The following is a 13,699-nucleotide window of genomic DNA, read 5'->3' as shown; positions in this document are numbered from 1 at the left end:
GGGTATTAAAGTCCCCTCCTATGATTGTATTGCTGTTGATCTCTCCCTTCATATCTCCCAGAAGTTTTGTGTGTTTTTTTTAATGTATTTGGATGCTCCTGTATTGGGTGCATATACCTTTACCTGAGTTATATCCTCTTGTTGAATTGTTCCCTTTAGTATTATAAAGTGGCCCTCCATATTTCTTGTTATGGCCTTCATTTTGAGGTCTATTTTGTCAGATATAAGTATTGCTATCCCTGAGTTTTTTTCATTTCCATTTGCCTGAAAAATATTTTTCAATCCCTTTACTATCAGGCTGTATGAGTCCTTTGTTCTGAGGTGGGTCTCTTGTAGACAGCATATACATATATGGCTCATGTTTTTTTGGTTTTTTTCCTTTTCTTTTTTTTTTTCTTTTCCATTCAGCCACTTGATGTCTTTTGATTGGAGAATTTAATCTATTTATGTTTAAGGTTATTATTAATAGTTACTTGCTTGTTGCCATTTTTATTCTTTATGCCTGTGTTCCTTCTTCCGTTTCTGTTTCTTCTTTTTACAGCAGTCCCTTTAGCATTTCTGGCTTGGTGGTAATAAACTGTTAGCCTTTTTTTTTTTTTTTTTTTTTTTTTTTTTTTTTTTTTTTTGTCTGGGAAGCTCCTGATTTCCCCTTCAAGTTTGAATGAGAGCCTTGTGGGTATAGTATTCTTGGATTCACTTTGTATGTTTCATTCCATTCCCTTATGGCCTAATGTGTTTATGTTGAGAAATCAGTTGATAGTCTAACAGGAGATCCCTTGTAGGTAACTTTCTGTTTCTCTCTGGCAACCTTTAAGATTATTACTTTGTTGTTGATGATTGCCAATTTAACTATGATGTGTCTTGGTGTTGGTCTTTTGGGGTTCATCTTGTTTGGGACTCTGTGTGCTTCTTGGACTTGTATGACTTTTTTCTTCCCAAAATCAGGCTGTTGTTTGTCATTATTTCTTCAAACAGGTTTTCTGTTCCTTATTCATCTTCCTCTCCTTCTGGCACCCCAATGTTGCGGATGATGTTTCATTTATTGTCCCAAAGCTCCCTTAGCCTCTCCTCCTTCTTTTTAAGTTGTTTCCCCAGTTGCTGCTCTGCTTGGTGTTTTTTTACCTTGTCTTCTAACTCACTGATGTGGTCCTCAGCTTCTTCTAGTCTACCGTTAAAACCTTCCATTGTGTTCATTATTGTTGCTATGTTATTCTTCAGTTCCACTTGATTCTTACACATGTTGGTGAATTTGTCTTCTATCCTTTTCATCATCCTTATAATCATTGCTCTGAATTCTTTCTCTGAAAAATTGCTTGCCTCTAGTTTGTTTATTTTCCTTTTCTGGTGATTCTTCCTTGTCTTTTGTATGGTGGTTTCTTCGTCTCCCCATTTTTGCTGTTCCTTTGTTTCTATATTTTAGATCAAACTGCTATGCCATCCAGATATTTTTTTTTGAGTTTGTGTTATATAGTAGATGTTTTGTGGGACCCAGTAGTGCAGTCGCTCAGGTCTTCTGTGCAGGGTGTTCTAAGGATGCCCCCTACTTGAGATATTTGGTTTCTTTTGGTGCAGTTGGGTCTTAAGTGTTATTGTCCCATTTGTGGATGGAGTCTCCTCTCAGGGTGTCTGGTTATGTGGCTCGCCTTGCTGTCTACCATGTTGACTGAACAGCACGAAATATAACTCGACACAAAGGGAACAAAATACGAATGTACACATGACACCAATAATCCCAATGAAAGTGACCACCAGAGAAAAAGAGAATTAGGAGAGAGAAAAGAGAGCAAAAATGATATCAAAAAAATAAGGAAGGTAAGAGAAAAAAAATATGGGGAGAAAACACCTCAAAACAAAGAAATAATAAAAAATGCAAACAATAAACACCCGAAAAAGGGGAGGGGAGCAGAATCTGTAGAGGCAGAGCTTATATACATAAAGTAAGGTTAAGGAATTGCATGAATAGGGGAAGTACCACGGGTTCGTATAAAGGAGGTAGAAAGAGATGAGTGGATAAGAAGAAAAGAAAAAAGAAAAAAAAAGTAAAAAGATAAAACAAAAAGTATTTAATTTATCTATTTATTTATTCATTTATGTTTGGAGGAGAATGGATGAGAGAGTAGATAGGCTTGAGTTTAGTGAGTGAAATTAATCAAACAATTAAGAGAAGAAGAGAGCAAGAGAGGTGAGGAAAAACAAAAGCATGAAAAATATGACTAGCAAAGAAAGAGAAAAGAGAAGGGTGCCTGGACTTGGATCAGGGGAGAGGAATTAGATATATGAGTAAGCCAACAGAAACTACAACAGTAATAACATGCCAATAAAGCAGATAATGAAGATCAATTTTTAACAAGGGGTAAAAAGAAAGAAAAGAGAAAAACTAAACTGGGGACAGGAGAAGAGAAAACAGAATAAAAACAGGAGAAATGAGGAAGAAAAAAGGCAAAAAAAATAAAAAATAAGATAAAATAAAAATAAAAAAAGGATAAAGAAAAAATTGTATTAAAAAATTAAAAAATAAAGAAAAAAATTTAAATAAAAAATTAAAAGTGAAGTGTCATTCACTTCAGCCAAGTTTTAATGCCATGAGGGGCTGGTTTAAGATCGCACTTCTCTGTTCTGTCTGCCACTTCCCAGTTTCCTGTTAGGTACTCAGCACCATGTTGAAGTGCCAAGCGATCCACCACTCCTCTGTTTGTGTCAGTCTCCCCAGGCCGGGGCTGCAAGCAGGCTGGACCAATCTGCCTGCTTTGCCTGTCTGCTGGCTGTCAATCTTAATCACTCAAGCATCTGTTTCTGACAGGCTTTAGGTGGGGGTGGAGCTGTATCGCTTTCCAATATAGAATGGCCCTTCTTCAATCCAGTCCCTGAGGGCTCTTTGGGCTATTTAGAGTCTTTGTTTCCTTTGTAAAACTCAAGTTGTAGGCTGGGTGTGGCAGTATTAACTGTCTTGAGACTGCTGGGAGGGGCTTGCTGTTCAGGAGGAAATTGGCGGCTTAGATTTGGAGGGTCACAAATGTCTCAGCACCAGATTCCTGGTCACCTCTCTCTGCTCTGCTTTCCTCCACAGCCTCTCCAAACTCCACAAATCTGCACCTCTACCTGCACCACAGCATCAGGTGAGTATTTGTAATTGAAAGGTCCTATTAACTGGTTTTAGCAAATAAAAGCAAAGACAAACAAAGGCAAAACAACTACTCAATTGTAAGTTTCTCTCCCCCCTGGCACCTTGTGGCTGGGCAGCTCTTCAGGCTGCCTTTCTGGGTGCAGCCTCTCTCGGCTGTAGACTTAGATCTAGATTCCCCAGCCACCAGCAGCCCTGTGGACTTCCTTTCCACAGTCAGATGTTACGCCTGTCCCCAAGGGACACGGCCTTAGTGCAGTGCAGCTTCCTCTTGACCCTGTCATCCCTGTGGTCATGCATCTCTCTCCAGGCCAGATCCCCAATCCTACCATTCTGTAGGCATCCTCTGCCCTTCCTGGCTGCACATTGTCTCACCACCTGTGTCTAATTCACCAATTCTGGGTGGATGCTCTCCGATTTAGTTGCTTCTTCTATCTGCTCTGGGACAAGGAGCAGGGCACATCTGCCTATTTGGCTGCCATTTTTTTTCCCTCCTCCTTCTCCCCTTCTTAAATCTATTAAGACTTGTTTTGTGTCCTAACATGTGGCTTATCTTAGAAAATATTCCATGTACATTTGAAAAAATGTATATTCTGCTGCTTTGTGGTGAAATGCTCTGAATATCCTTTCCCGCACCTTCTCTGCCTCCATCTTGGATCTCCCCCTCCCCTGCATTTATTTTTTAATTAAAAAAATAAAGCCATCATCAGCTGGACTACAGACTACATTTTGAGTTCTACTGGTCCAGAGGGTAGAGATTGTTGAGATTTTTTCTTTGTTTATTAAATGATACATTCTAAGTGGCTGGATTAGGCTCAAACAAATAATAAGTACTCAATGAATATTTATTGAACTGCATGAGTGGCAATATACAGATATGCGCATATGTATATATGAATACCATTAAATTAATTAAGTTAGGAGGCCACTAGACTAAGGTGGCTTTCATGCATTGGTAGCCTAGGTAAGCAAAGCGAAATACAAGTCTATAAATGCCTCAAAGTTAAGAAATTCAGAAATTGAAACCTAAGGGTAACCAATCATAAACAATCAACTAGGCTTTAATGTATAGCTAGTCTACTAATTCCCTTCATTTGCTTCCACACTTTTGTTACATATATTTCTCCTCACTCCTGCCTGGTTACCACTCCTAACCAGTTTCAGTTTGGTCCTGCCTGATTGGAGTCAAATTTTGCTCAAACTCTTAAAAGGTTATTAATATGCCTCAGTTTACCTTTAACAGTATACATATATAGATGATAGATAGATGATAGATGATAGCAGATGATATAGATAGATGATAGATAGATGATAGATAGATGATAGATAGATAGATAGATAGATAGATAGATAGATAGATAGACAGATACAGAGAAAAAGAGAAAGGGAGGAGAGAGAAGGGAAGGGGGGACAAGAAAGTACGGGTGAGAGAGGAGCTGGAGGCACCCAAAATAATTTTCTTCACAATTTCCCCCCATCAGTTCTATCATTAACAACCCAACAATGTTAGGAAGGATAGAAATCATTCTCCTTTGAGCATGAGGCCAAGCCTATAATTGTGAAGGGCTCTGCTCAGCTCAATGGCAGTATATTCTTTCCTGCATTGAAAGATTTCCTCGCCATAAACAGGGTGGTGTTATGACTTTTGTGGGCCCTGGGTATCTTTGCCTTTGTTGGCCCCTGCCTCAATAAAACATATTTAAAATTATATTTTATGACCATGATGGTATAAAGGCATACATTTCTGAGCAGATATATCATTTTATGCTTATTATTTTCATTTTTATTCACATTTAAAAAGTATTAAAATCATTTTCATCTTTAGGGACCACTGTGTCATTGTCACTGTTCCTTCTGTACCCTACAGATAAGAGCCTTGACTGTATGAGTTTTCTTTCTAATTTGTTTTGCCTTTGGACATTTCTCTTCTTCTCCACTTCCCAATCATCTCATCACTTTTTCAGTCGTGATAATGTGTTCTTTGATTTCTCCACCCAGATTCCAAATCTCTTTTTATAATTTTCTAAGAAAATGTCCTTTTTTTCAGCAGGCAACCTTTTAATATCTCTCTTAGAGCAGTCGGCCTGTTATACATTTATCTTCTTCTCAAGCAGAGCCGGGCTTGATCAGAGAGCTTCTACTGAATTGAGAGAGTGCAGTTTAATATGACCCAGGCTTTTGAATGATAGCAGTGCTAATATGCTCCTCATCCTATTATCTAGCACAAATGAAAAGCCTGCTCTTTCTCCCGCTGTCCTGAAATAAATTTTAAAATACATATGAGTAGTAATCTTTTCTTACATTAAAAGAGGGCACATCAGGGAATCTAGTAATTTTGGAAAATACTAACTTGTCTTACCTTTTTCAAGTTCTAAGACCAACGAACATGGAAGCTGACCATTATTACATGAAAAGGTTAGACCAGTCAGTGAAACATCTCTGTTTTGAGAACCTTTATGTGCTGTGCTGTGTCCTGGGCACTGGGGATGTACAAATCATGGGCAAAGCATTACTTTTACTCTGGAGGAACTTTAAGTCTACATCAGAAAATAAATATAGCAATAAATAATATAAATGAAATTTGTTAAATTCTATGATAGAAAACACATAAGGAATGAGTATCATGTGAGCAGAGGAAGCTTCAGGGACTATGCCCAACTATGTTTTCACTTCACATGAGGGTTATCATACACCCACATCCACATCAGTGTTACTTGAGGTATATATCTGTAGGTAGAGAGTATTTCTCCATCCCATTATCAGACTTGGCTGTTTGATTTGTGTTGGCCAGTGGAATATAAGCACAAGTGACACTGTGTTAATCACAGCCCAAGCTTTAACATGAACTGCTTTGTTATGGCATTGTCTCTTGAAGCTCTTCCCTTTGAAAATTGCACATCCTAGACAGAGACAATTCCTTCTTCTTGTGTCTTAGCATAAGAATATATGTGCACTCAAACAGAGTAGTATAGTAGTATAAGCAGGCTGAACTGCAACAAAACATCCATGAGGAAAAAAAGAAATGCTTTTTTTGGTAAGCTATTGAGATTTTAAAATTATTATTACACAAAAGACTGACCAGACAAATAAGTAAGGCCATCATAGTTTATCACAGATTTTCTATATGACCATCCATACATCTGGATCTTAGAAGCAGAAAGTCTTCTACTTGACTGGCATTAATACAATTACTTGGAAAACAGAATAACAGCAAAAACCCATGATGGTTTACCATGATTTTTAAAAATGATATAGAAGGTCATATCATAAAAATATACAAATAAAGTCTGATTTTGTGAACTTCTTGTGGACAGTGCACACTCATTCATTTCTGATAGCACTGTAATTGGCCCCAAGTCTTCAGGAAAGTAACTGTGTGAACTGTAAAAATGTTTTTGTTTTGGTCCAATAATACCACTCCTGAAAATATGTTTTTAAGAAAATGATATTTTAATGAGATAAAAGTATCCCATTGGTTATCTATATTGGTATACAGTTATAAAATTATGCACAACTATACAGGTATTAGGTAAATTATGGCAATTCAGTTTTATGGAATGTTATGAAAGTTGTCCTTATGAGCACCTTATAGCAACTGAGCAAAGATTTATAAAATAATGTTAAGGGAAAAGAACAGATTAACTTGGAATACACACTGCAGGGTGGGGCAAAAATAGGTTTACTGTTGTGAATATGCAAAAAAGAGTTTATCCTTGCATTATTATTTATTAATTATTGTATTTCCCATATGAACAACTGTAAGCCTACTTTTGCCCCACCCTGTATAATTATAATTCTGTAAAATATGTAAGATATAAACTAAAATGAATATTGGAAGAAGTCCTTGATATCCCAGCACCCTAATCCAACTAATATCAATACCTTCTTTTTTATTTTTAAATGTATTTTATTTTTAGAGCAGTTTTAGATTTAAAGCAAAAGTGAGAGAAAGTACAGAGACTTCCCATATACTCCCTGCCCCCACACATGCATAGCTTACCCCACTATCAACATTCCTTCCCAGAGTGGTACATTTGTTACAGCGATGAACCTGCATTGACACACAATCACCTAAGAGAGATGGGAACCACTGATCTGTTTATTGTCTCCAAAGTTTTCTTCTTGATGTGTCTTGAGATGGGACTGAAAAAGACAAAACCAACTACTATGGCAAACACACAACATTGTGCTAGCAATCCTCCTATAATCATATGTTTGGTCTCTCATGCCAAAAATTCTCCAAAATTTTGGTGTAAATATATGTCTAATTTACAAAATTGGCTTTGCTTATCCTAATCAGAAGCCTTGTCCAGAGTATTTTTGAACAACTGGAATTATATTTTAAAAGACAGAGAATAAAACTAGAAACTATAATATATTTTATGCAATTAAAACAATTAAGAAGATTTAGCCTGGAGAAAGGATTTAAGGAAGTAAAAGATTATTCTATGAGTAAATGAAGATTTTAATTATTCTATGTGAAAGAATAGGCAGAAATGTAAACAATGGGTAGAAATTAGAAAAAAAAATCTTTCAAACTCATAAAAGGGAAAGACTGAAGAATTGTTCCAGGATGAAATAAAATAAAGGTAAATGTAATGTTTTATATTGAAATAGATCCTGGACCAGAAAGAAAAAAGGTGATTGATACAGGGGAGGAAAATTCTGGGGGAATCTGAGGATTAGATAGTATTGCTGCATCGATGGTTATTTCCTTTATGAATAGTTGAATGATGGTAACACTGCAGAGCATCCTTGTTCTTAGGAAATATACACTGGAGAATTGTGGGTGATGGCACAGCATGTCTGAAGCTTGTTCTTGAATGGTTCTGAAAAAGATTAATAAGATAGAGAATAACTGTGGCAAAATGTTAAGAATTCAGAAAATCTCGGTGAAAGATATAGATGTTGCAACCTTTATGTAATCTTGAAATTATTGTAACATAAATTATATAAAAATTAAACTTCAGAAAGAGTCAGGAAATTTTCATTATGAGAAATTAAACTTATGTTGTCCCAGTTTGATAGTCCCCCCCATGCCTCTGGCAGAACCAAATCAAACCCTCTCTAGATTAAAGAATCTTCATCCAAGTTCCTCAAGAGTCTCCAAGGTCAAGTTCAAATAATTATGATCTTGCAATAAAAATTTACCAAATACACAAATAAGTAATTCACCAACAAAGAGGCAGCAGAAATAAAAAACAAGAAATTTAGAACTCTCAAGACTTTAGCTATTGAGATTTTTGGATGAAGCATATAAAACTACTAGAGGCCCGGTGCACGAAATTTGTGCACTCGGGGGCAGCAGTGGGGGTTCCCCAGCCTGGCCTGTGCCCTCTCACAGTGCAGGAGCCCCGCAATCAATCTCCCCAAAGAGGTAGGCCCTGCCCACCCATTTGGGGCTCCTTGATGGATTGCCCCAAAGAGGTAGGCCACAGCCAGGGGTCCTGCCCCCGTGGCTCCGAGCTGAGCTGCCAGGACCCGACCTCACACTGCGCACGCGCACGCAGTCTCCTAGTGATGGATTGTTATGGCATGAAGGCATCATGGCATGAGGGCAGGATGACCACATAAGCTTTTATTAGTATAGATATTTAATTAATTTAAAGAAATAAAAGCTAGAATACCCCCCCCCCCCAAAAAAAATGAGCAAGAAATAATGTGCTGTCAAAAATACCAGGCATATTTGTCAATGTACCAAGATATCTTCCAGAAATAAAAAGATAATTAATGGAATTTAAACCTCAGTTGTTTGTAGGATAACCAATGGAAAATGATTTAACTGGAAAATAGATCTAAAAAACTGTTACTCAGATGCAGCCCACAGATATAAAAAGATAAAAAATATGAAAGAGCCATAGCAACCTAAAAGACAGAATAAGGTCTAACACATTCCAATTGCATTTCCAGAAGGGACAAAAACAAAGAATGAGAAAAAGGTAAGGTTGGGAAGAGATAATGGCTGAGAATAAATTCACTGGCACAAAACTGATGAAGAAGGATACATATATATATAAAACCATGCCTAGACACACTAAAATCAAATTTCAGAGCAATTAAGACATAATGATCATAAACGCATACAAAGTACAAATCTAAAAGCTAATTAGACTTTCTTTTTCAATAGCAATAATAGAAGCCAAAAATAGAATCATTTCTTTGAAGTGCTGAGATAAAGTAAATATTAGCCTAGAAGTGTGTAATTTATGAGATTCCACACAGTTATGCTTTACGTTACCTTAATGATGTGTATGTGGACTATATTGTTAATTTGACCCTTGCTGAAAGGCCATGTTTTAATCAGACTTTGTTAATCCAAGCTTTGCTCAATTTTGTCTTTTAGTGTTTGAGATTAAATAACAGTTGCCTCTTCTAATTTCCTGAATCCAGGAACTATGGGCTCTCTCTATTTATTCCTGCTTGTAAATTGGTCTCTGAGAACTTCTTTCTTTTTTAAATTTATCTTTATTGTTGAAAATATTACAGATGTCCCTCTTTTTTCTACCCCCCGTCCCTACCTAGGCCTTCACCATACTATTGTCTGTATCCATGGGCTCTGCATATATGGATACAAGTTCTTTGGTTAATCTCTCCTCACCCATCCACCCACCCACCCAGCCTTCCCTCTGAGATTCTTCAATCTATTCCATGCTTCAATGTCTCTGGATCCACTTCGTTCATCAGTTTGTTCATTAGATTCCACATGTGAGTGAGATCATGTGATACTTGTCTTTCTCTGACTGGCTTATTTCGCTTAGCATAATACTCTTCAGATCCCTCCATGCTGTCTCAAAGGGTAAGAGATCCTTCTTTTTTTCTTTTTTTTTTTTTTACAGCTGCCCAGTATTCCATTGTGTAAATGACCACAGCTTTTTTATCCACTCATCTACTGATGAGCACTTGGGCTGTTTTCAGATCTTAGTTATTGCAAATTGTGCTGCTATTTCTTTTAATAACTTACTAAAGACAGACATAACAACCAACACACACCACACAAAAATCTTTTTTTCTGATCTCTTTTATAGCAAAAATTTTGTTGAGTAAAAGATCCTTATTCCAAGAAACCAAAGGCATTGTTTTCATTGAATGTTTTGCCATAGCACAAAATGAACTGCCATCTTTCCAGCCTCTGATAGCTATTTTCTCACTGCCCACAGTCTCATCATTTAGCTGATGCCAGTTGCTTTCTATATTTTAGGTTGCTGTTAGGCATCCAACTCTGAGTACAAACTTCTGCATAGGTCAAGTTGACCTTGATAATAAACAGTCCCCAAGATCTGTCTAAAAACAATAAAGGTTTATTTCTCACCCCACAGGTTGTCTAGGCTCTATTTCACATCATACTTAGTGATGCAAGATGAGAAAGAATCTACAATTGGAAATGTCACTTGTATGGTAGAAATCAAGATGATTGTCCAGCACCCTCTTAAGGGAAGTCCAGTACTTTCTGCCTAGCTGCAGGCATTGAGTTATCAGACAGCTTCCCAGCTGACAGGGCCAGGGTTACAGTGAGGTAAATCAGGCAAGTGCAGCACTTGCCTGAGGTGCAAAATTTAAAGGGACACACACACAGAGTAATCAAGATAAATCATAGTTTAGTGAAATACTTAAAAATCAAAAGAATTTAAAAAATCAAATTTTAAATAGAAATTGGCTTCAGGGTCAGCCTCAGCTGCAGAAATCCCCTTTGTCCAAGGTCACCATTTTTATAACTAAACATCCAGAACAATATTCATGATGTAATCCTACATTAGATTAAAATATTATATATATATATAATACTAGAAAAAATGCATACACATAAACACAAAATATTTATACTTGTTTCTTTGAGCATTTTATGTCATCTGATTCCCTAATTTTTTAGTAAATGTTATAACATTTGTTAAATGATTATTGTTTTTAATAATTGTGAATATAACAGTGTATCTCTATAATGCTATAACCTGAAGGTATACTTCCACTGATTAAACGTAACCTGACAAATATTCAACCAAAACCCTAAGTCCATACAAAAAATGCAGGACAACCCATTCCTTTTTTTTCCCCCAGGCTGGAAGTTAAATGTCAAAATCTTAATGTTATAAAATATTTTATGTGCTTTAAATAAATGAGTGAATACAATGAAACCATCACTCTGTCCTCTCAAACTAGTAAATGTGCTCTTGGCATAATAACCTTCTGATCTCTATAGTGCAAAGCCACTGATTAGATACTGCTCAGGTCATACTGGCTCTTTAATTCATTCCCATTTAATCATCTTGACCTGCTGTGGGGTAATAAAAGTGGGTTTTTACAATCTATTACACTCTAAATCCAACATGATAGAGTAAATTTGAGAAGAAAACATTTATTAGGAATTTCTATTACATTACATTGTAGCACTCATTGTATTGTACTTCAACTGGGTAATGCTGGCAGGATGACATCTCAGACCTACTCAATGAACAGGCTCCTGGGAAAGTCTTTGGGAAGGAGAGGTGGGTTGGAGTGGGCCAGGTGTCATTTTTGTAGCTAAAGTAGGTATTATGAGTGCTGCTTGTATGACATTGAAGCAACAGGTCAGGCTAGTCAACTCTGAAAACGCCTGTTCACAGATTAATGTCATTATGACCCAGTCACCACCTGTAGCAGGTAAATGCAACAATACTGTAGAAAGGCCAGCATGGTGAAAACTCTGCAATAACCACAGCTTTACTAAGAATCCTCTAACTTCTCCTTCTGGCATCTGCTTTCCACCTGGTGCTGCATCTCTGCTAAAGCAAAGACTCTTAGTGCATTATGCTCTCCCTCCCCTCCTCTCACCATCTAAACTCTTTTCAGACAGTGTCCCTTTGGAAAGAATCAGAGAAGTAAAGTCACACTGATACATTTGACTGAACTAATATATTAACTATTTCTAATGAAATGCCTTTCTAGCACCACTTTTACCACATGACATAAGAACCTACCTCAAGTTTTTTGTTCATTGTCTGTTTCCCTCCAGTTGAGCACAAACTTTAAGAGAGCAACTGGGCATCAGACTGCTTTAGGTTGTTTATTCAAGGAAGGCCTCCTTTTGGATGCAATTTAAATGAGATCTAAATGACAAAGGGCAATAGCACTGAAGAGATCTGAGGAAAGAGTTTGAGAAGGGAGAACAATGAGTACCTAGGATGTAACTAAGTAGTCATTTGGCCTGTTTTAGGGTTAGAAAGGTTATCATATTTACTGTGTACAACTTGATGCGTTTGGAAATAAGTATAAATCCATGAAACTGTCACCACACTCTGTCATAAACATATCCATCACCTCTAAAAGTTTCCTTCTGTCCACATTATTATTATTATTGATAAGAATACAACATAATACCTCATTAAAGTGGTTAAAGAAACAAACAAGAAAGAAAGGCTAACATACCTTAAGGTAGTGAGTAAGGAAAAGATTCAGAAAAGATGAACCAGAGATCAATTCAGGAGCCAGAATGTATTGTACTTTGTAGATTGTGAATTTTATCATTATGTGCCTCATAAGGTGTAAATGTTATTCTACCGCAATGAAAAATCCATTGGAAGGTTTTAAATGGCCTAATCTGTTTTACATTTCACTTAAAGATCCTTCCTTGCTCCTATGAGTTGAATGGATTGTTGGCAGACAGGATTGAAAGCAGAAATATCAGTGATGAGATTGATAAAGTAGTTCAAGTCAGAGATGGTGGTGTCTTGGAAGAGTAGAGATGGAGAGAAATCAATGGATTCAAGATTCATCCTGGTAATATAATAATACTTGGTAATAAGCTAGATCATTTTGCAGTGAGAAGAAGGGAGAAATCAACAATGATGACAGATGACAAGAGGAACTTAGATTTTGGATTTGAGCATTTAGATAGATAGCAGTGCTATTACTAGAATGATAAGGATTTCAACAACAATGGACTTGGAGTGTGGTGGCAATCAAGAGTTTCATATTGGCTGTGATAAGTTTGAGGCACCTATTGGCATTGGATTTCATCAAGTAGGCAGCTGGATATATAAGGCTGGAGTTCAGGGAAGAGGTCTACGCTAGAGACAAAACTATACGAGTATAAATATAAATGAAAATAAAAGCCACAATACAAGAAGAGATAACCTAGGAAGAGCATATATAAAGAAGGGACCATATAAATATTCATAGAGTACTACAACTCAAGCAAAGTGGAATCAAGAACAACCAGTGAGGTAACAAAAAACAAATAACCAAACAAAAAACAAACATCCGAACTGTGGACTGCCATTGAGACCAATGAAAAAAAGTTAAGAAAGTGTTGAGGATGTTGAGAGAATGAATTAGATGAGAATGGGGAGTAACTAATAGGTTTGTCAGATGGAATTTGCTTATTCCTTCTACTACTAGTCCATGGCCTTTACAAGAGCATTTCAAATTGAATAGAGAGGATGAAACCCCAATCAGAATAGGTTGTAGAGGTCTCAAGGAGGAAGTAAAACAATGACCACAGGCACTATTTTAAAAAAAGCTCTGCCAAAAAAATAAAATGGAGAAAAAAATAGCTGAAGGTAAATATAAGATCAAGAGAGGAGACACTAGATCGTTTCTGTGTTC

At 36.8% G+C, this 13,699-nt stretch overlaps 1 protein-coding gene across 1 annotated transcript in view; it reads right to left on the bottom strand.

Annotated features, from left to right (window-relative positions):
- Window positions 1-6,898: 6,898 nt before the first annotated feature.
- Window positions 6,899-13,699, bottom strand: part of LOC307110182 (uncharacterized protein) — a gene marked incomplete at its 5' end in the record, with an annotated part of 131,446 nt that continues 124,645 nt past the window's right edge. The window contains one exon of the mRNA XM_079789189.1: window positions 6,899-7,950. Within this exon, the coding sequence (XP_079645315.1) occupies window positions 7,725-7,950 (226 nt within the window). The 3' untranslated portion in view covers window positions 6,899-7,724. The remainder of the gene's footprint in view (window positions 7,951-13,699) is intronic.

The sequence above is a fragment of the Cnephaeus nilssonii genome, assembly GCF_951640355.1.
Source record: "Cnephaeus nilssonii genome assembly, chromosome: 13".
NCBI classification, from domain to species: Eukaryota; Metazoa; Chordata; class Mammalia; order Chiroptera; family Vespertilionidae; genus Cnephaeus; species Cnephaeus nilssonii.
This window is presented reverse-complemented; position numbering and strand designations above follow the sequence as displayed.